Source organism: Pituophis catenifer, unplaced genomic scaffold (assembly GCF_029215685.1).
Source record: "Pituophis catenifer annectens isolate HBS135680 unplaced genomic scaffold, rPitCat1.0.hap2 SCAF_1, whole genome shotgun sequence".
Classification (NCBI taxonomy): Eukaryota; Metazoa; Chordata; class Lepidosauria; order Squamata; family Colubridae; genus Pituophis; species Pituophis catenifer.
This window is the reverse complement of record NW_027256881.1, coordinates 74716398-74739611: the sequence shown is the minus strand read 5'-3', so window position 1 is coordinate 74739611 and position 23214 is coordinate 74716398. Positions and strand designations below refer to the sequence as shown.

The 23214-nt window shown below is 35.9% G+C and overlaps 1 protein-coding gene across 1 annotated transcript in view; it reads right to left on the bottom strand.

Moving 5' to 3' along the window:
• PDE10A (phosphodiesterase 10A) overlaps positions 1 to 23214 on the bottom strand; it is a 127667-nt gene that overhangs the window by 28977 nt on the left and 75476 nt on the right. Inside the window, exons 3-11 of the mRNA XM_070951405.1 lie at positions 22588 to 22616; positions 20335 to 20455; positions 17207 to 17256; positions 11466 to 11606; positions 10047 to 10202; positions 5459 to 5509; positions 4951 to 5009; positions 2675 to 2726; positions 1034 to 1176 (exon numbers count right to left, since the gene is read on the bottom strand). Of these exons, the coding sequence (XP_070807506.1) occupies positions 1034 to 1176; positions 2675 to 2726; positions 4951 to 5009; positions 5459 to 5509; positions 10047 to 10202; positions 11466 to 11606; positions 17207 to 17256; positions 20335 to 20455; positions 22588 to 22616 (802 nt within the window). The remainder of the gene's footprint in view (positions 1 to 1033; positions 1177 to 2674; positions 2727 to 4950; positions 5010 to 5458; positions 5510 to 10046; positions 10203 to 11465; positions 11607 to 17206; positions 17257 to 20334; positions 20456 to 22587; positions 22617 to 23214) is intronic.

Below are 23214 nucleotides of genomic sequence, written 5' to 3'. Positions count from 1 at the left end.
CCAAGTGTGATTGGACACACAAGGAATTTGTCTTGGTGCATACGTTCTCAGTGTACATAAAATAAAAGATATGTTAATCAAGAATCATAAGGTACAACACTTATTGATAGTCATAGTTACAGATTAGCAATCAGGAAACAATATAAATATAAATCATAAGGATACTAGCAACAAGGTTACAGTCATACAGTCATAAGTGGGAGGAGATGGGTGATGGGAACGATGAGAAGATGAGAAGATTAATAGTAGGTGGAAGATGGTTCCATGTTATAAAATTAAGGAGGCAATTATGAAAAATGCATTGCTTATTCAGAGAATGGGGGAAATCGTTTTCTATGCCACCAGTAATATTATAGTACACAATGCTAAGAAATTGCCTTTTCAATCACACAGAACCAATCTCTATTACTAAACAATTATTTCCCATCTCCATCTAAATTCCTAAAGTCTCTGGAAATGCAGATAGATATTCTTTAAATTGACAGAACATAGAATCATAGGGCTGGAGGGTACCTCAGAGGTCTTCTAACCCCCTACTCAAGACAAGAAACCTTATACCATCCCAGTCAAATCATTGTCCATTTTTGAAAAACTCCAATGATGGACCATCCACAACTCGGGGGGGGGGACTATTTCAGTGATTAATTGTTCTCATTATCAGAAAATTTCTTGATCAGCCAATTATGAATCCATTTGGTGGTTGTACTGTGTATCCCACATTTATTTATCTTATCAAGAAGTCTGATGTGGTCTACTTTGTCAAATGCCTTACTGAAGTCCAAGTATACTATGTCCATAGCATTTCGCTGGTCTTTATCAAAGAAGGCAACAAGGTTGTCTGATACAATCTGTTTTAACAAACCAATGCTGGCTTCTATTAATCACCTTGTTCATTTCTAGGTGCTTACAAATCCTCCACTAACTTCAATGAGAATGAAATCATAAGGATGATGAAAACTGTAACAGAATCTGTAAATACAGACAGAAGTTGAATTAAAGTATGAAACGTGTAAAAACAGACTACTCTTCTTACCTTATTTCTTTGGTCTTCCTGAAGACAGGCTTCCCTTCATGTACTTCTCCAATATCAAACAAGTCTGAATACAACTCATTGTTCTTCTGATCTACCTGGAAGAGTGCACAGCGGTCTGCATTCACCAGGTTTTTTGCATATATCTACAAAGAGCAAAGCTGGATTAACCAAAGTGGGCATGGGACAAGACCGAAATTGTCTTATATACTAAGAGTAATTAACCTCAAAACATATACAATTTCTGTCTTGTTTATGGAGCTAGGTAGCTGGTTATATACTGTAGACATGTTCTACTTACCTGTGATTTCATGTTGAGAGACCCACTAACTTGGATTAAACTATTTTCTCCAAGATCAGGCTTTACAAGTCTATAATCGTGGAAGATGAGGTTCTAAAACCCCTCAATCTTCACAAATATGGTACATAAAAACTTCAGATGTTGTGAATTTTAATCTAACTAAAATATTTGATGATTCAAATGGCAAATGCAAACTATTTTTTTCCTTGTGATAAAAAGTCACTGCATTATACCACTAGTAAATAACATAATGATTTGAAACAGAAGGATATTTAAACAATATCTGTATTTTTATATATAATACAGATTATAATACTGATAATCTTTTTTGCCAAAAGCATGGTGCTGATAAAAAGATATATTTAGCTCAAATTACATTTCTTTCCAAATGACATATACACTATTTATATAATGAAAAAGCAAGCTGAAAGAAAGTAATTTATCACTGTTTTTATATAATGTACTTAAACAAATAGTCAAGCAAGTTATATATATAAAGTTACTATTAAGAGAATAAATAAAAGGTTCAGTTCAACATGTAAGTTTGAGTCTCTACCATTTAAGCATTTAAAGAGCTCTAGAGACACATTCTTGTTCCTAGACTTTTAATTATTGAATTTAATACTAATTTTACATCACATATTAAAGTTTTGTTTGTTTTTAATGTTGTCTCCTGCTGAGAGTTTATTTAAATAAATGGCAGGATATAAATGTTATAAACATTTAATAATCAAAAGCTCCTCTTCATGTTTTGTTAATTCTCCTTTCCTCTGATCCCATCTCTGTGAAGTTCTAAAGAGGCCTCCAACTTGCTAGAGTTTATCTGCTGGTGGGACAAGGGTTTACTAAGGAAGGGAAGAATTTGCAAAAACACTTTTTTCTGAGACAGGAAGAATTCATGAAAGTAGCTCTGCTCACATTTGTTCCAAGCTACTGTTGGCAAGTGCTTGTTGTTACAGAGTAAGCTACTCCTAAAGTGTCTCAGATTCATTTTGAAGCATATGAAATAATTTTAGAGACAAATGTTATTTTGCTTTGAATCCCACCATGCTATCTCTACTGTTATTTATAGCACTATCATTTTTTCCAGGTAACATTACATCAAAGGTTAAATATCAGATCCATAATCACATTATTAAAAATTACCTAGCTGCTCTTCCCACTTTGAAAACTTGTATATATGTTTTATATTGTTTGTTAAAACTTTAAATTCTGAAAGCATAATTGCTGAATGAAGGAGAGGCATATATTGGTCAGAAATAACAATAACATAACTTTTGTATACTGCATTTCAAAGATTCTGTGACCTGAATAATACTGAAATTTAAGTAAAAGTTCCTTACCATTATATTTTCAAGTAGAGAATCTATTGCAACTATGTTATCAAAGTAGGTTCTGTAGAAGAAGGGAGAAAACCAAATTTCTTATTGCAATGAAATTCTTTTCAAACTTTATCATGATCTAGATTGTTTTAAATGTACCAATTTAAAAGATTTTTTTTACCTATTTCAGAAAGCTTACATTATAAGTTTTCTTACTGATCTAATTTTCTAGGTACTGGGCTCCAAAAGTTTTCTCTAACAATGAAAGGAGTATGAATCATATATAGTACACCAAAGATTGGTACACCAAAGCAACTACTAATCCCTATGAGTTTCCAATGGGAATTTGGGATTTCTCCCAAGGAACTGATTAAAGTTCCATCACCTTGACAGCACTTGTCCAACTTTGAGTGCAATTTTATCAGCAGATGCCTAGAATATTCCTTACAGAGGTTATCCAGGTGATCCGGTGGCTTGCTTTAATGGCTTGTGGGAATGACCTTGGGAGACCGGGAAAGAGATGCTGCCTAGGGAACAATCAGATAAGAGGGAGCATAGTCCATAGCTGTATGGTTGACAAGGGGCTCAGGAGAGACTATCCCTAAATTATCAGTTTATTTCCTATTTCCTATTCCTATTTATTTCCTATTTCCTAAATTCCTATTCATTTCCTACTCAAGAAAATTGGTCAGGTTTTAAATCAATATCTGACATCATTGTTAGATGATACTGGATGCAGGGGGGAAAAATCCTAAATAAAACAAATGTAGATCTGTCAACCCAAATACAGATTTGGGGGTGTATGGAATTAATACATAAACTTTCTTGATCTAGAATACCTGTTTGGAATGGTGTCTGTGTCACAGGTTCTTTTTTAAATCGTACCAAATTAGATTCAAGAAAGACACAAAGCATTGAATCCTGGACCAAGTGGTTTCTTAGATCAACCCTGACTGCTCTTTAGAAGGCCAGATCCTGAAGATGAAACTCAAATACTTTGGCCAACTAATGAGAAGGAAGGACTCAATGGAGAAGAGCCTAATGCTGGGAAAGATTGAGGGCAAAAGAAGAAGGGGACGCAGAGAATGAGGTGGCTGGATGGAATCTCTGAAGCAGTAGTGTGAGCTTAAATGGACTCCAGAGGATGGTAGAGGACAGGAAGGCCTGGAGGAACGTTGTCCATGGGGTCGCGATGGGTCGGACACGACTTCACAACTAACAATAACGTAAGTAGGGGGACTTTTTATTTTGAAAACCAAACATATTCTATAAAGGTGATGTTCAGTAAGATTTCTGTGTGTGTGTGTGCACACGCAAGCATACATGTGCATGCATGGGCCACTTTCTCTAATCCCTATCGTATATTTTTACAATTAATATTACAATATTTCCTCTATATTATACTATTACAGTAACTATTACTATGTAATTGACTATGTATTGACTATGTAATTGACTATATATGTATCAGAGTTTTCTTCTTACAAAACCTATTCAGTCTTTTTTCTTCTCTCTGCAATTCTATCTATTTTTTCCACCCTCTGTTAATGGCCCATTTGTAGAACACTTGCACCTTTTCAGGTTGTGTTTCAGCTTGCTGGGACTTGGTTCTTATCTGGGCTGTCCATGTCCTCTGAAGGAAAAGCACCTTCTTCCTTTCTTTTGGCTGCTGCATCTTGCAATTTACTAGTGGCTGCAGAACTCTAAAGAGAAATGTGATATAGTGTCGCACCCTAACCCTCTATTCCAATCCTGTCCTGTCCCCTCTCCTCCCTCACCTGTGTCAAGGTTACAGCTTTATTGTAGTCTGTATTATAGAATATTATTTGAGTGGAAATAATACTGCCTATTATAAAATAATGATCATATCGACCTGTTCCTAGTTATAATTTATGAGTATATAGGTGGTTCTCATTTACGGACCATAATTCAAATTGGCAATTATTATTCAAATTGGCATTGATCATTAATCAATGCTATGTGAAGCCATGGCTGTGTTTATGATATTGTTTTAGCTTTCCTTTGCTTTACAGACCTGCAAATGTTGGAAATGCGAGGATTGGTTGCAAAATTACTTTTTCAACATCATCATAACTATGAACAGTCATTATATGAGGCAGTCACTAAATGAAGACTACCTGTAATAACCTCTCCTTATTCATATCATATGAAACTGCACAGTGAATACCCTTAAACCAATTTCCAGAGCAATGAATAAACCACAATAAATATATCTATACTAATTATTTAAAAATAATCATAATATGGCTGTAGAGACTCACTTTCATGTCACTTACTTTGATACGTCAAGCAGGAAGTCATTCAGTTCAGTCTGTTTGGCCAAACCCTTGGATACCTGATGCAAATGTTGGGAACACTATTGCTTATTTAAGCAGAAGGACAGAATCAGAATGAATCTACAAACATAGCTATTACCTGTCTAGGATTTGCTAAGAAGAAATAAAGCAAGGAAATACATATATAAAATTCAAGCCTCACATATGTCGTACTTCAATTTGAGGTTAATTGTGGACATATGTATGCTAATAACTCTAATTATACATTTGGAAAATGACACTGACCTGAAAACTACTCCCTGCCTTATTTTTTTCCCAGAAAAGTGGAGTATTAGCTCAAAATGCAAACCTGATCTGGACTGATCTCAAATTAGAAGGTATTATTAGAAATAAAAGACCTTCAGCTTAATGTCCATCTTTTTTTTTGCAATATCCAAATACTACAGCACAAACTAATAATATTAAGTTATTCTTTTTAGGAAAATTAACATTTAATCCAGAGACTTACCTCTATTTGATGCATTGCTACCGAAACCCACGCAAGGTTTGCTACTGCAACCTGAAAAAAATCACAAACTTTTGTTTACTTGGAAGACAACAAAATTTGTATTTTGAAAATTCTAGCAACGTTTACCCATATTTGGGTTATGAAAGCAATAATGAAGGGTATGCATTTAGTAAAAAGGTTTACCAGTTTAAATGACATCTAGATAACTGGGTTACATTATTTATGTTATTTATTTTTCCATTAAATGTTACATTTTTATTATCTATTTGATAAATACACTATTCAAGTTATCTAGCAGAAAATTAAAATAAGAACATGAATTAAAACAATAATGTTAAAATATTATTATATAAGACTATTGAAGTGTGCAAAACCTTTGGGAGCCATCTTGTCTAAAATATTCTCTACAACATGGGTGGGGAACTATGGCCCTTTTACGACCAATGGCTGACTCATGAATTCTGTAAATTGAAGTCCACAGGTCATACAGGGACCAGAGTTGCGCACTCCCGCCTTACATGTTTCTGAAAATGTTCTGATTCTCTTCTACCTGTAACAAAAGTGTTCCAGATTCAAAACAGGCAATGCCTGTAGTAGGGTTGGAAATGTAAATGAAATGCTTTTATTTAATATAGTTGATCATTTAATACAAGATAATAGCTGCTCCCACCTCATAGTCTTTATGGAAAGATAGCAGTACTTAATCATATTAGTGTCCATGGGGAGCCCATATACACCGCCTCTAAAATGCCAAGTTACTGAATCAGGGTACAGGGGACTTCCGGTTTGGCATCGAGGTGAGACAGTCGGGGAAATAGCAGGCTCTGATGAGTCCCGCGAAAACCCTGGCTGCTGAACCACCGCGATGGGTCTTCGGACTGGAACCATCCTGCAGGGACAGGGTAGAAAGAGAGGCACCTCGGACAACCAAGAGGAACAGGCAAGTTCCTCGGAGGTCGGAGGGAACTCTCTGTGAGTTGGCGGTGACGAAGCTGGGACAATCGGATTAAGAGAAGTGCTGGAGGAGAGTGGAATGGAACGGAGCTCTTTGAAGCCAGTGAGTGACAACCAACTGAGGCTTGTAACAACGTTTAGAGCAACATTCTTTAAACTATAAGACTCCTAGCTATAGAACAGTGGCTAAGGAATACGGGGGCTTAGAAGACTTTGAAATGCAACTTTTAAAGAGACAAAGACCCAACAAAAACTGAATTTTGAATAGGATTAATTGGAAAAGTTAAACACAGAGACATGGTTAAAAGATTGGACAGAGTTTTAAATTTGAACTGAATTTTAATAAAAAAAAAAAAGAAGAGAAGATTTGATATTTTTAAAGTTGAAAAGGAGAAGACTAATCAAGAAGGACTGTTATACAATTGAAACAAAATGGATACTTGCGTGACTAAGGGAAATTGTGAATTGCAAAGAGACACTTTTTGGTTTAAAAAGGAACACTGTAACTTGCTTTTTGTTTTGAAAAATTGTGAACTCTACAGATAATCATCATAGGAATTGGCGGAGGATAGCTTTTTTGTCTACAGGCGGCTTGACTTTGATGAAAAGAAGGGGGAATTATAATGGAACTTTTGAAATTGGTATAAATATTAATTTAAAAAGAATAAACTGGTGCAGGAATTAGAGAAGGAACAAGTTGATCTATATTGCTTGGAACAGAAGCAAAAAAAAAGAATTAAAATGACTTATGGAGGACAAAAGTAGAGAATACTGAAACAGAAAGGAAACATACGCCTGCTGACAAGAAAATGAAGAAACAAGACATACGCAACTGGAAATAAAGAAGATAAAAACAATGTTGTTAAAAATGATTAAGCAAAATATAGGCGAATAGTAATAATAAAAAGGAGGTGTTTATAGATGATATTGCAAATAACAAAGGATTTTGATTTATAACATAACTATATGGGGATTAATAAGGATTAATAGAAATATGAGAGGAATAAATAAATATTTAAAATTGAAAAAATGGAAGCTAGAATATATGAGAAATAGATTATGTTAAAAGAAATTTATTAATGCATATAAGGATGTATTTGAAATAAGACTTATGTCTCAATGTTAAATTGTTATAAAAAAGACAATGACAATGTGATTAAATATGAATAAGTAATGTATAGATGGATTGAAGCAACAAAAAAGAGATTGTTGGGAAAACAAAGATGAATATGCTGGGATTAACAGTGAAATTAAGATGATCATGTTGGGATTAATATCAAAAACAAAGATGATTATGCTGGGATTAACAGTGAAATTAAGATGATCATGTTGGGATTAAAATCAAAAACAAAGATGATTATGCTGGATTTAACAGCAAAAAAATAAGGATGATTATGCTGGGTTTAACAGTAAAAATAAAATGATTATGCTGGGATTAACAGCAAAAACAAAGATGATTATGTTGGGTTTAACAGCAAAAAAATAAGGATGATTATGCTGGGTTTAACAGTAAAAATAAAATGATTATGCTTTGATTAACAGCAAAAACAAAGATGATTATGCTGGGTATAACAGTAAATATAAGGATGATTATGCTGGGTTTAACAGTAAAAATAAAATGATTATGCTGGGATTAACGGCAAAAACAAAGATGATTATGTTGGGTGTAATAGTAAATATAAGGATGATTATGCTGGGATTAATAGTTAAAATAAGATGGTTATGTTGGGATAAATAGCAAAAATGAAGATGCTATGTTGGGAGTAACAGTTAAAACAATTGATAACAATTGTTATGATTTGAATATTTTTATGGTAATTTGTGGAGATTTGAAAAAAGTTTCCCTTAAAAAGGTGTTAGTAATTGTACAAATTTATGACTGGATCAATGCTTCGTTCTGAAAAGATGTATTTTATGTTTTATGTTTTTTTTAAAAAAAATCAAAAAAATAAAATAAAATGCCAAGTTACCCAAAGTCAAGAGTAAAAAAATGATATGGAAACAAAAAGAAAAAAAAACCCTTGGTTTAACCCCTTCCTATTTTATTTGAAATGCAACTCAGATGCTACCACCACAATATCCCAAAAAAGATCTATAGTATTATCTATGCCTATAACTTGTTACAAGTCCAAGACACACATCACCAAACTCTGACTATTTGGAATATTACAAATAAGTGCTTTGTAATAGATCCTATGCAACATTCCATTATTAATGTGAGAAGTAGGACAGAAGGGAGGGAGATATTGGATAAAGAAGTGCTCTCCCTAAGGAATCCCATCTTGTTCTGTGCCTTGCTATAATACAGGTTGTATTATACAGTACATCTATGTATCTGGCAAAGACACCTACAAGTAAAATGGCAAAGAGGATATAAAGAGGATACTTAAAGCCAGCTTGGTGTAATGATTAAGAATCATTGATGGAATGTAGTCCAGATTCCCAGGAGGGAGAGAATTCATTCTAGAGAAGCAAGAGACAACTCAGTTCAGATAGTTGGTGTGAGAGAAAAGAGGTGAATACAGCTCCTCCTAACTGTTCCTAGAGTATATGCATCACTTGCTTTGGTTTGGCAAGATTCTGTCCATAGGTGTGCAACCATTAAAAAAAAAATCTGGTTGGAAGAGTCACGTGTCTTTCTTGCTTTTAGAGCCTGACATCAGGATAGAAACCAGGAGACCGTGAGTTCTAGTCTTGCCTTAGGCATAAAGCCGGCTGGCAGACATAGGGCCAGTCATTCTCTCTCAGCTCAACCCAACTCATAGGGTTGTTGTTCTGGGGAAAATAGGAAGAGGGAGGGGTATTAGGTATGTTTGTTGCCTTAAGTTGTTTACAAAAAAATAATGAAGGTGGGATAAAAATCAAATAAACAAATAGAAGAGGGACAAAAGTGTAGTGCCCTGATATTAGGGTTGTGCTCCTTCTTCAGGCTGAATCCAGAAGTGAACCAAATGCATCACTACAATTCCCTTATGGAATATTACGTTTTTCTACTCCATGGTGCTGCCAGATTCATCCTGTAACAGAACACATAATCCCAAAGTCTTTGTGCTGGGCATAAGAGGTTTTCTCTGGCTTTTTCATGTATTAAACATACACCTGACAGTGAAATGGGCAGTCATCCACGTCTAAAGAGAAAGCAAGGTTGGTCATTGATAAAATCTGCCCTGAGGAACAAATATAACCAAACTGAACAATGGTAACACTCCCTGCCACATGTAAGATTCTGCCACGTTAGGACATTATTTGAGGCAAGGAGACAACTAGATCTCAATTGGTGGTGGGTGAAGTCAGCATGTGGCATTATCTGACCCTTTGCTTCTATTTAATAACCTTGGCATGGCCATCAGGAAAACTGTTTCTTCTGATTGCAACACTGATACAACTGGCAAAGCCAAGTAGAGTGTGCAAAAAGCGCTAAGGATCAATATCAACTGTATGACCAAATGAAGGGTGTTCAACCTATTTTCTTAGGCTCATCATGCCAGTGTATGAAACTTTACTCCTGATCTAATGTATCTTGGTAGTCTCATTTAGCAATTGAATATCCTCAATATAATTTCCAGCCACAGAACTACATGTTAGCTGCATGGAATTATATATGAATATGCTCACTGCTACATTTAAGATTTACCTCTTGGTGACTGAGATGGAAAGTTTCATTACCCCATTTTCGATAAAGCTCCAGGATACCAATTAGATCTCCAAGCACGGTCACAATTGGCAAACAAAGTACAGACTTGATACGAGTCCCTGATTCCAGCCCAGTTCCTTTCGGAAACCGTTCATCCTAGAAAGGCAAGTGCTGTTTTATATTAATGATATAATATTTAGTTCATTTATAATGAAACAGTTTTATTAATAACTGGATAGCTAAATATTTAAGCAAAAATTCACTGATTCTCTCCCAGAGATTCTGTCCAATGCTGAAAAGTAGAACTTAGAATAACTTTATTGCAAGGCTGTCAAACTCATGTCATCATGGCGGCACCACATGATGTATCGGGACTTTTTTCCTCTTTGCTAAACTGGGTGTGGGTGTGGCCAGTGCGTGGCACATCCGGCCCATGGGCCATGAGTTTGACAGCCCTGCTTTATTGTCACTTTAAATGTACATTAATCAGCATACAGTAAAGTGAAATTTCGTTGCATACAGCTCTCAAAGGGTCACCGCTTCCAATATACACTACATAAACATGACAAAAAATAATAAAATAAAAAATGCATGCAATTTAAATAATTATAATAATTATAATTTAATGTAAAACACTTGATGCTAAATTGTGGCAAAAGAATTGTAATCATCACCATCAAGCTTTAACGGCCAGTGCAGAAAGCACATTATGTTGATAAGATGCATAGAGAAATATATGGACCCTTTAAATCAAATGATCTGCATTGGTCAATGACTTCCCTTCAGCACTGTTCTTACACATAAAAAAGAATGGGGGAAACTCTTTTATTTATTTATTTGTATTTGTTTGTTTGTTTGTTTGTATTTATTTATTTATCACATTTTCTAAACCACCCTAAGTGACCATGTTTGCAATGGACTTGATTGGTTGTAGTGAATTTCTCCTCTTTCTTTTTCTGACAGTAGCCTTTAATTTTTACATCTATATAATTTTATTCACTGAATGATAGTCTTGTTATACAGCATACATATTTATCAAATAATGCATGCACAAATGCTGATAAAACAGCATTTGCTACGAAACTTTCAGTCAAGTTATGAAAATGGGAGTTGCAGCAAAATTAAAGGCAGAGAAATTGAGAATGCAAATGCAAATGTAAACTGAGGAATTTGGATACAGGTAGCCATTGTTAAGTGATTACATTATTTAGTGACCATTTGCATTTACGACAACTATGAAAAAGTAATTTTGTGATCAATTCTCACCTGTACAACCTTCACAGCTCTGTAAAGCAAAGGAAAGCCTGTACAGGTCATAAGCACAGTTGCTATTTTACTTAGCAACCGATTCACTTAACAACTGAATTACCAGACCTAATTGCAGTTGTTAAATTATTTTTAAGGAAGATAACCATTTACCCCCAAAATATCTTCTATTAATAGTGTTTTCTTAGATTTGGCTACATGAGCAGATATTGTGGTGCCGTATTTAACTGGTCCTACAGGAACAAGTACTGGTTGTCCATCCTTCACTCTTGGTGGTGTGAACATGCAAAGACTCTGAATAACAAAAGGGGAAAAAAAGAAAATCCAATTAATTTGTTCCATAATAAATCATTAAACACATATGAAATCCAAATCTGACAGCTCATGTTCAATGTTCAGGCTGCTAAAAATATGACAAAAATTACTGTTTTGTTTCAAGTAGATCTCTTGCAGCCTGATGAAGAGTAAGACTGCCTATGTGAGTCAATCCATTATTACATAGATTTCTAATTCATAATTAATATTCTATATGCCATAATGATCATCTGAAAGCTCACAGCTTGTACCTACCTCAAGCCTTATAGAATTCTGTACACTCAAAAAGAATTCCAGTTACCTATGGGACAAACTGTCTCTATGACTTCTGCTTGACAATGTCACAGCAAAGCACTATCACTTTGTGGGACCTTCTCAGTAATAGCATGTGCCCTTATGCATGCCCTGAGACTCATCTGATCCTGACCTTTTAGAGCTTCCATAACTCCCTTTTTAGACCTCGTAATCCCTTAATTTTGGGCGACTGGATGGAGCTGAGCGTTTACCGGCCAGATGCCCTTCCTGATGCCAAGCAGAGTTCTCAATAGATATTTTTTCTTTGCACCCTAGGAGAGAAACATCTTCTGCTACCTAGGATTGAATTCTCAACCTTCTGAGTGGGAGGCGAGCATCTTTACCACTAGGCCACCACGCCACTTACTTTTAGAGCTTCCATAATAAAAACTTAGGTTTTTTCAGGCTCTAAGATAGGAAAAATTGGCTTGCTCTACATTAGTAATCTAGTAGGAAATCTCTTTGTACAGATAGTCCTAGACTTACGGGATCAGAATTTCCATTGCTACACAAAGCAGCTGCCACACCTGATTTTATAAGATTTTTGCCATGGCTGTTAAGTGAATCACTGTAATTGTTAACTGAATCAAGCAATTCTTAAGCAAATCCAGTGTCCCCCATTGGCTTTGCTTATCAGAGGTTGGTCTGATAAGCAAATGATCTCATGACCCTAGGACACTGTAACCATTGTAAATGGCACATACCATTTGCCAAGTGCTGAGGTTTTGATCATGTGATCATGGGGATGGTGCAATGGAAGTAAGTGCAAGGACCAGTCACTAACTCACTTTTTTTCCAGTGCCATTATAACTTCAAATAGATGCTAAACAAATGGTAGTAAGTCAAGGACTACCTGTACTATTATTCTCTTCCCCCCCCCCCCCGCCGCCTGTTTTCTTTAAGTGAGTGTTTGTTTGGTTTTATTTACTTGATGTTATTTACCCGATGTTTTGTAAACTACCTACTCTGTATAAACTATCAAAGATCACTTCGTGATTGAACTGGCCCAAAGTCAATAAATACAATAAATAAATGAAATATGGAAGTGCATTTGTCTAAATGTCTTACAGTGCTCTTACAATTAAGAAGGTTGGCTTGTTGCTTGTCTATGTTCACTTTCACCTGAATGATCTTGATTTTTATGAATTTACGAAACACTGCAATAGGAACAGTACTTTTTGAGTTGCTACCAGTGATAATTCTTTAAACCTCATGTGAAAGGAGGGGGGGAATCCCAAATATTTGAATTCATTTATATCACCACAGACATTGCAAATCAGATAAGTTCTTCCCCTACAATATTGAGGATCAACACCTGAACACTAGCAAATATGCTTTGGGTGATGAATACTTGTGTTGATCAATTTCAAAACTTCACTGTTGAGTATTCAATTAAGACCTGTAGGAAGATCAGTATTTATAATCTCTTATTCCCTTTATATCCTTCACTACTTTTCTCAGCATTTCATCTTGAGCAAACAAATCAAGCACGCATTTCAGATTTATATTATTTCTTTGTCATATATATGCATGAGTAGACTCATGAACCTAGTGTTAAAGAACACTTTTTTCTAAGCAGATACTCAATAGTTGCTATTCTGATTCAATCTTAACTCAGTTTTTCCTGTATTTTTCCTTCTCATTTTCTACCATTCCAGTCTCATTACCTCCATTCAATATTGTCACCTAACTGAATAATATTATTCCTGAATCATATTTATATTTATACATTTCTTCAGAATGTACATTTTCCCCAGAACTCATTTCTGATTTCTTCATTACCTGAGCTTCAATATGCAACTACATGCCAACCTATGGATTCCTACTTACAAACCTACCGAATTTCAGTCTGATTCAATCACTGCTGATTCAATCTACCGAATTCCACTCTACAAGCATTTATTCCATTTATAAATCAATTTTATGTTGTACAACTGAAGGCAGTTGTAAAGTGCTGGCCTAATATTTGAAATAAAAAAATTAGATCTTGCTTGTAAGTCCTAATGATGAGTGTGGGTCACAGCCTAATGGCCAAGAGTAATCTTCTTGGTGGCATCACCCAATATGGAGTATTCTCTCAGAAAAGCTTGCTGCCTCACTTCCTCTGTCACCAATACTCTTAGTTTAAGCAACAAAACATTTCAAATATTCTAGTCTATGGAGATAGGTTAAACACATGTAATGCACAATTAATTTACAGTGTTTTATAATGTATGTAATTCTATATTTACTAGGCTTGTCTATAAGAATAATTGAAAAGAGCTTTCATTGCCAATATGTAAAAGTATTGAACAGAAATATGCTGAGAGTTCCAAATAGTTCAATATAAATAAAATAGCTTTAGTGAAATGACAAGTAATTAATCATGTCAGGAAAGTGATAATTTAATGCAATATTGATTATGAAGGCAAATATATGTGTCAGAATATATGGTGAGAGAGAAGTTCCTGGAGGATGGGCTTCAGCATAAGTCTGAAAGCTCAGAAGGCTAAACCTCTGGTGACCAACTTGGATTAGATCCTGCAATATTGATTAGCATGACATTATGTAGGGAAAGCCTAGCTGAGCTTCTGAGGTGAAAAGCAGAAATCTCCAACTCCTCTACCCAAAGTCCTCTGTGTCCACATAATATGGATCTGCTTTAGGGAAACTGTTCCTCTACCTATCTTTGTCTTACACCACATCCTTTTCTTGATTCTGATGTATGTGAGAAACACTCTCCTACTTTCTTCTCAAAGTCAAAGCTAGATTCTCTACAAAAATTGGGAGAGAAATACATAATGCAACCTGCTGGTTATTTAGCATAGATCATTGTGACTACCACATTCAGGTCCTCCTGACCTTTGAGAAAAAATAATCATCATCTCCTTTCCTTAATTTTGGCATACAACTTCTGCTTTTTCCAAAAGGTTCAGAACTTCTCTATATCCAGCAAAAAGAAAGGGCTTATGGAAAAGCTGGCTCTGTATATGACCCAACACACATATCTCTTTTTCTCCAAAAGATGTAGATTGTATGCCTGAGATAAGTGAACTATGTATGAGCCCAACCTGATAGTCTAATAGTGTGTATTTTCATGAATAAAATGTCATACCAGCTTAATATTAAGCTTGTATATTGGTAATATCTGTTAATAAGGCTTATGATAAAGTTTGCATCATACATGAATGCTTATGTGTCTTGAAGTAAGAAGCAGTGAATTTTAGTTCACCTAAAACAAATGATATGTTTAGTTTATACCAAGCAAGCTCTAGCAGACAAACAACAGAGTATAACTTGATCCAAAGATGATTTGCATCACCAGACTGGGTCCATGAAACCCAGTCTGAAGGAATTTTGGAACTTTCTTCCTCACATGGGAACCATCATTGTACAAAATTCTAATGATGGCCTTGACTCTGAGAAGTGATTTTTTAGGGGTAAATGGGGGGCCTAGTCAAAAGAATTTGGCCAATATTGGGCATATGAAATTCCACTTAGTTCTTTTGATTTTATTTACCAGAAATATTAACAATTCCTGTTATTTGCAATTCTATCCTATAAATACTAAACATCTCTAGGTGGCACTGTCTTGTGCAAAAAGTCAACTAATATTTACCCATGTATATACCAAAGCATGAAGATGCATTTGTGCTTCCTTATTATCTGTTTCAGAATAAAGATCTCATGTCAACTAAACAAGAGGCATAGATTCATATAGTCTTCTTTTTTATCTTCAGCTTTTTTATAGAAATATGGATCTGATGATATTTGCAAATGTGAAAAATAATGCCGACTAAATTATAATATTCTAAGAGGACCAGTTGTTATATACCAACAATTCTTCAAATTTTTAAATTGCAGAAAAGTACAATATTAAAAATCAATAAGCATATAAAATAGATAGTAATGGATTTTAAAAGAAAATGAAATGAATGGGTATTATTGATAGTACCCATTTTAGTCCATTACTAAAATATGGTAGTGAAATAGGTAGTATAGCCATTTTTGTTTCAATAAATTAAAAAACTATAAGACTGCCATTCAAAGAAGAATAGAACCCATCTCTATTGCTCCAGTGTAGAGGACAGAGAATTTGAGAAGAATTAAATTTATAGAAAAGCAGATTCCAAGTAAATATTAAATACAACTTCAGAATAGAAGGGAAGGGAAGGGAAGGGAAGGGAAGGGAAGGGAAGGGAAGGGAAGGGAAGGGAAGAGAAGAGAAGAGAAGAGAAGAGAAGAGAAGAGAAGAGAAGAGAAGAGAAGAGAAGAGAAGAGAAGAGAAGAGAAGAGAAGAGAAGAGAAGAGAAGAGAAGAGAATTCTTTATTGGCCAAGTGTGATTGGACACACAAGGAATTTGTCTTGGTGCATACGCTCTCAGTGTACATAAAAGAAAAGATACATTCATCAAAAATCATAAGATACAAGACTTAACGATAGTCATAGGGAACAAATAAGCAATCAAATCATATTAGAAAACAGTCAATATAAATCGTAAGGATACCAGCAACAAGATTACAGTCATACAGTCATAAGTGGGAGGATATGGGTGACAGGAATGATGAGAAGATTAATAGTAATGCAGACTTAAATTTGACAATGTTGAGGTAATTATTTGTTTATCAGAGTGATGGCATTTGGGATAAAACTGTTCTTGTGTCTATTTGTTCTGGTGTGCAGTGCTCTATAGCAACAACAGTTTGGCAATGGAGCCAACTACTCAGTCAAACAGAGTAGGGGTCTCCAACCTTGGCAACTTTAAGACTTGTGGACTTCAACTCCCTGGGAGTCTTAAAGTTGCTAAGGCTGGAAACCCCTGAAACAGAGAATCTCCTTCCCAAGATATGTTCCTGCAGAAGCTAAAAAAACATGAGATGGAGATACTTTAGTTGGATTCCTCATTGAGCAGGGAATGATTTAGCCCAAATCTTGCATAACAGAAGAGCTAAAAGAGGCCGCACTATTTGTTAGACTACAAACTATAACCTATCAGTACTGTATCTCAGTGCTTACAAATTCATACGCTGCTTTTAGATCCAGGGCTAGAAGTAAGTTTCCAACAAGGTCCATCTGCAATACAGATTGATTTAATATGATAATTTGGTAAATTAAAAAAAAAAACATTGCAGAGGAAAAGTGTACAAAGAAGAAAACTGTTTTAATAGTTTAATTTGTCAACTACATTTATGAAACTAAGTGGCCTAGAATAGTTATCCTCTCTGAAAGTTTGTGCAATACATTACACAAAACACTGGAAAGAAGATTATTTCTATAAATTACAGTTTTCCAAATTTATACTTACATTATTGCATTCTCCCAGGAAATAAAGTGCAAACCCATCAGCCTTAGTAGCTGCCAAAACAATCATTTAAAAAAGTTAAAAATGGTGTATGTTCTATTTCTGAATAGAGTACTTTCCTATTAGCACAAGTATATATTTTAAATATTAAGCCACTATATAAAGCATTAAACACGAAGAACTGAATAACAAAAAAATAAATCCTGCATTCCTATATTCCATGAAATTGGAATATCAATATCAATGCTTAAATATCAATAAGTAGTCAATGGAATTACACAAAAAGTTTGTTAAAGAGAAACAATTACTGTTATAAACAAAATAAATGTTCAAATCTGTGTAAGCTAAATGCTGACATATTTTACTGATTAAATAATTTACTCACTAGAAACTAAAAAATACAAGTCATATATACTGTACTACCCAAAAGAGTGGATTTGAAGTGCTAGAGCTAGAGCAACTGAAGAAAAATATTTTCCAATCAGATTTGTTGCTCCAGACATGTTTACTCCACTACTTCCTGTTAATAGCAGCTTATTTCCTGCTTTGAATTCCAGCTTCGTTGGATCCAGAAGTCATTGCTACCTCATTACTATAATCAATAATGAAATCTTAACTCTGATGTAATCACTCAGGAAACAGACTCAGTGAATAAATGCACAACATCCATTCATTAACAACAGTATCTAATAACCAGTACTATACTGAAAGGTGTCTAAAATGGAAAGATAAGGAAAAACAGGAAATACATCTAAAACCATCTGATTCCTACATATAAAGGATACAGGCAAACTAACTACTGATTATGTCAAAAATTAAGTTTATGTTTTCACACATACACTTTTTTCACTACAGTGAAACCTTAGTTTAGTAAAACTGGATGCATTGAACTTTGTATGCAATTCTTTGCCCCAATTAATTTATGTAATTGTATAATTACACAATTTATATAAATTAATGCAAATAATTTAATATACCATAATATGTGGCATTTATTAAATGCTATCATTACACCAATCAAGCAAATTATCATTATTATGTGATTCTGTCTGTAACAAAATCCTCTTCCTCCAATTAGTCTATTAGATTGTATAGCAGCTTGTACCAAATTAAGAAAATAAAAATGTTTATGATTATACAATACAATATAATATAATAATATCTTTCATTCAGTTAACTTTTTTATTCATTCAAATGATTCATAAACTTGTATGTCATCAATTCCATTCAACCCATGATGGCTTAAAGTATTAAAATCATTCATGATTCATATAACACTATATGAACATCCACAATAAATATACCGTAAAACATTATACAAGTAGTCCTCAACTTATGACCATAATTCAACCCAAAATTTATATTGCTAAGTGGGACATTTGCTAAGTGAGTTGTGCCTTATTTTACGACCTTTCTTGCTATAATTGTTAAGTGAAGCATGGCAGTTGTTAAGTTACTTAACATGGTTGTTAAGTGAATCTGACTTTCCTGTTGAATTTGCTTGTCACAAGATGGCAATGGGGCAAGGTCATAAACATTATAAATATGAGTCCATTGCCACGTGTGTCTCAATTTGACCATAGGGAGACTGCAATAGTCATAAGTGTGAAAACAGTCCTAAATCACTTTTTTCAGTGCCATTGTGACTTCAAACAGTCACTAAATGAACTGCTGTAAGTCGAAAACTACCTGTATTATTCTGAGGAAATGATTACAGATTAAAACATTCACAGTAACCAGTAAAGTTTGGCTCTTGGTGCCGGAGTGTTGTGTGAAGGAGGGCTTGGGTGCAGTGCTGGGATGGAGAAATTGCTCAATGGAGGCAGTAAATGTGCTACAGAGGCACCAGAACATAAGCAGAGTCTGTCTGTCTAAGTTGGTTAGGATAGTTGTGGCTGGTTCTCAATCCCTTGGGGATGGGAAACGAGGTGGGAAAGAATCCAAATAGGGAGAGAGGAGAAATGGTACAGGAGGACATTGTGATGGTGAAGGGCATGGGTAGATATAACTGGAGACATGGGAGAGTCATTCTTGGAGAAGAAGGGAGATCCGGTTTTATACCAGTACCACATTCGGGCCTCCTGTGATCAACTCCAGGAACTGATTTCCAACTGATTTTGTTGGCTCTGGCTTCCAGCTGCTACTACTTAATGCAAGGGTGATCTATAATAAAGCTCACCTCATCTACAGTTTGATAGCGAGTGAGACAGCTGATCTGGTTTGCATCATGAATGTGGCATCAACCACAATGCCAGGGCAGAGATAGGTGTGTGGCTGTTTTTTACTCATGAGTTTCTGTCCCAGATATCACCAGTCATGAAACCTCTTTGTGAGGTTGGGCCTTAGGGATCAGTGGGGATTGTTGCTGACTTATCTCCTCCCTGCAGTGTAGCTGCATCCCTGCCTGTGTTCCTGGACACTGTATCTGAATTCCCCAGGCTCAAGCTGCCATCTCTGGGCCTGGGATCTGAGTCAGACAGGTGTTCATGAACACCATGGTAGCCATGAACCTGGTCCAACTTATTCATGGTCCAACTCACACAAGAGTCATACATGATAAGAGCTGAGGTGGCGCAGTGGTTAGAGTGCAGTATTGCAGGCTACTTCAGCTGATTGCTAGCTGCAGTTCAGCAGTTCAAATCTCACCGGCTCAAGGTTGACTCAGCCTTCCATCCTTCCAAGGTGGGTAAAATGAGGACCCAGATTGTTGGGGGCAATATGCTGACTCTGTAAACCACTTAGAGAGGGCTGTAAAAGCACTATGAAGCGGTATATAAGTCTAAGTGCTATTGCTTGCTAGTAGATCTGGTGTTTGCCTTGGGGCAGTGACATCATGATCTGGATTTGGGGGATATTAACGTCAGTCCCTTGCCATGGAAAAATCATTTTCTGTTGACCCTAGAGTCTGCAGTGGCTCTCACCACAGGGAAACTCCTCAGGATGGGGGATGCTGCAATGGTCCTTGGTCTCATGGAACTCTTAGTAATTTTCAGTACCATTGACCATGGTACCCTCTAGGCCTTTTAATAGTTTTCCCCATAGGTGAAACTTTGTGATGATATTCTATGAACTGACACTTCCACAAACTGATGCATAGATTCTAGTTCCAAGTATAAAACATATTTTCCTACCTATTTGAATGATGGTGCTCAATTCATACAAGAGCAGTTGACTGTTCCCTACTGTATCCGCCCGTTTCTCTAAATAGCTGTTCAGGTCGTACACCATTCCTTCCATATCAGGATTTTGATACTATTGGAAATAAGGATACATTTCAAAATATCTTATGAATAAATAATTATGTGGCATTTATGAGAAAAATAAGTTATTTTATAAATGAAAAGTTCCGCTGAGAAAATGTTGAATGCTTAGACCAAGGGTGTCAAATTCAATTTCATTGAGGGCCTCATCAGGATTGTTGTTGTGGCCCACCAGCGGCCAGCAGAGCTGGCAGCAGAGTCGGACAGTGAGGAGGTTGGGAAGGTACATGGGCCAGTCCTGGAATCTGGGGAAGGCTCGGATGAGGGCTCTGAGTCAGAGGCAGAGAGGGGGCCAAAGCCATCTGGTAGTTCTTGCTGCCTCCAGACTCTCTGGAGTCTGACATCAGCAAGGCAGAAGAACAGCGTCAGCCTGTTCCCAGTGTGCGGATGCGCAGAACTGCCAGAAGACAGGAACAATTAAGAAAACAGGGTCAACTTGGGAATAAGACTTAGAGATGATTGCCCCCCCCCCATAAAACATAAAAGAGAAGTTAACAGGACATGAGCTTTTGCAGGAAGCAATTAGTTCTTCTGGTCGGTAAAAGCTCTGGAAAAGCTCTGTTTGACTCTGCAAAGTTTGGCAATTGCCCTGCACTTGGCAATTAGTTCTCTGGCAGCATTCCAAGGGAGATAAGGTGAGTGTTTATAAACACTCCCTGATAGACTGTTTGAGAAGCCTTTCAGACTGGGAATGACAATAATTCACAGCCGTTTGAATTAAAGAGGTTTGCCGGGATTAAGTTTGTGCTGTTTACTTTCTAAGGAAGCCTAGGTCAGAACAATTGTGTTTGACCTCGTGGGGGCAGAGTGGGCATGGTCAGGGTGGCTGTGGCCAGTTTGATGTCACTCGTGTCAGGGACACCTGTGGTGGCCCAAGCGCTCTGCCAGAGAAAATGGGTTCCTGAGCTCCGTTTTCAGCTGTGACAGCCTCCTGCAACCCTCTGCCAATGAAAATGAAGCTCTGTTCTCACTGGCAGAGGCACTGTGGGCTAGTACTTCACTGTTTCCAAGGTGGCCCTGCGGGCCAGATCTAAGCACCCTGAAGGCCGGATCTGGCCCCTGGGCCTTGAGTTTGACACCCCTAGCTTAGACAAAAGAAAAAGGGGGGATCACAAGACCCTATTTTTCTAGACAATTTATCTATATCTATTTCCTATAGACTAGATCCAGGTTAAGTCATTTTTTTTCATACTGAAATCAAGTTAGTCATAGTTGAATGTGCTGCATACAAATTGTTCCAGATTAAATTCTCAGCATCAGATGGCAAAGCAAGGCAATACAATTTTCTAACAAGGTTATATCAATTGGAGTAAATAACGCTGTACTGAACTGACTGAAATGTTTATTTGATTTAAGGCTATATTTCTAAAAATATATAATTATTATATTTTGGAAATGTTGATAGGTTAAAGTTCCTATATTCTACAGAATATATTCCTATATTCCGTAGAAAATAAAAAGAAAGTGATACTCACAAATGAAAACAAATATATATGTCCCCAGACAATGTTGCAGGATCCAATCTGGATCGGTCACCTGGACCAGAGGTTTTGTCTTCCAAGCTTTCAGATTTATGCTGCAGCCCATTTTCAGGAAATGTCCTTCTAGGCTACAGAGAAGTTCCCTGAAGATGGGCTCCAGAACAAGTCCAAAAGTTTGGAAGAAAAACCTCTGGTCACAGTGACCAACCCAGATTGGATCCTGAAATTGATAGTGTTGGATACATCACCTCTATCCAACAAGTTATTTTCTTCCTAGTACAGAATTGAGAAAGGACCACCTGGTTGACTACTTTCCATCTCTATTCTGCTACTGTTCTGCACATAAAAAGTTAAGAGACGAGTAGCCCAGAGCCAATCCTTTTGGGACCACAACTGCTTCCAGGAGCTTTGGAAAGTTTTGTGCCTTTAGATATTGAAAGAGATCATGTAATCAGTAATTTCCAAACCTAGGTAAATTACCCAAAATTGGGTAAAAGTGTTTTTTGTTTGGGAATGATATACAAACCATTATCAAGTACAACAAAGACATTTAAATTGACTTAAAGGTTTCCACATGTATGGGCAGTCCTCAGCTAACAACAGTCACTTAATGAGAACTGAGCCATAATACTATAGTACTTACCCTGCTGACATGCTTAGCAGCTGAAACATCTGTTGGAAAAAGAAGAAAATAAATGGATACTCTTAATACATTTCAAATAATTTCAGAGTATATGAAAAGAATCAGTTTCTATATAAAAAAAAATCAAAATTGCGCAATTATTCTGACACTTTCTTCCCATATTTAACAAAAATTGAAACAGAAGATTTTCAGCTCCTATTTTAATTACACATGTTCCTTTACATTAACATTAAATAAAGAATAAAAATCTATTCAATTAATTGGTAAAACTAATTTATTATTCAGCGTACTCCTTCACATGTGTCAAGTAGCTGTCAGATCCTTAAAATATCCAGTCTGAACCAGTTTAACATGACTAAAGATACTTAGAAACTATTGTAACTGCACATCCTACTGAGTTGTTCTCTTAGAATTCTGATAAAAAATATCAGCATTTCTTTTGGTGAGAAGAGTCAATAGTTTACCAATAGTGTTTGAAAGTTAGTTTTCATAAGATTATCATTTAAATGATCATAAATAATTCACATGTGACATGCTGACTATAAGAAGCAGAGGCAGAAGCGTATGAAACAATTCAACAGTTGCAGTGCTCCACCCCCCTACTCTACTAGACAGGTAATCACATAG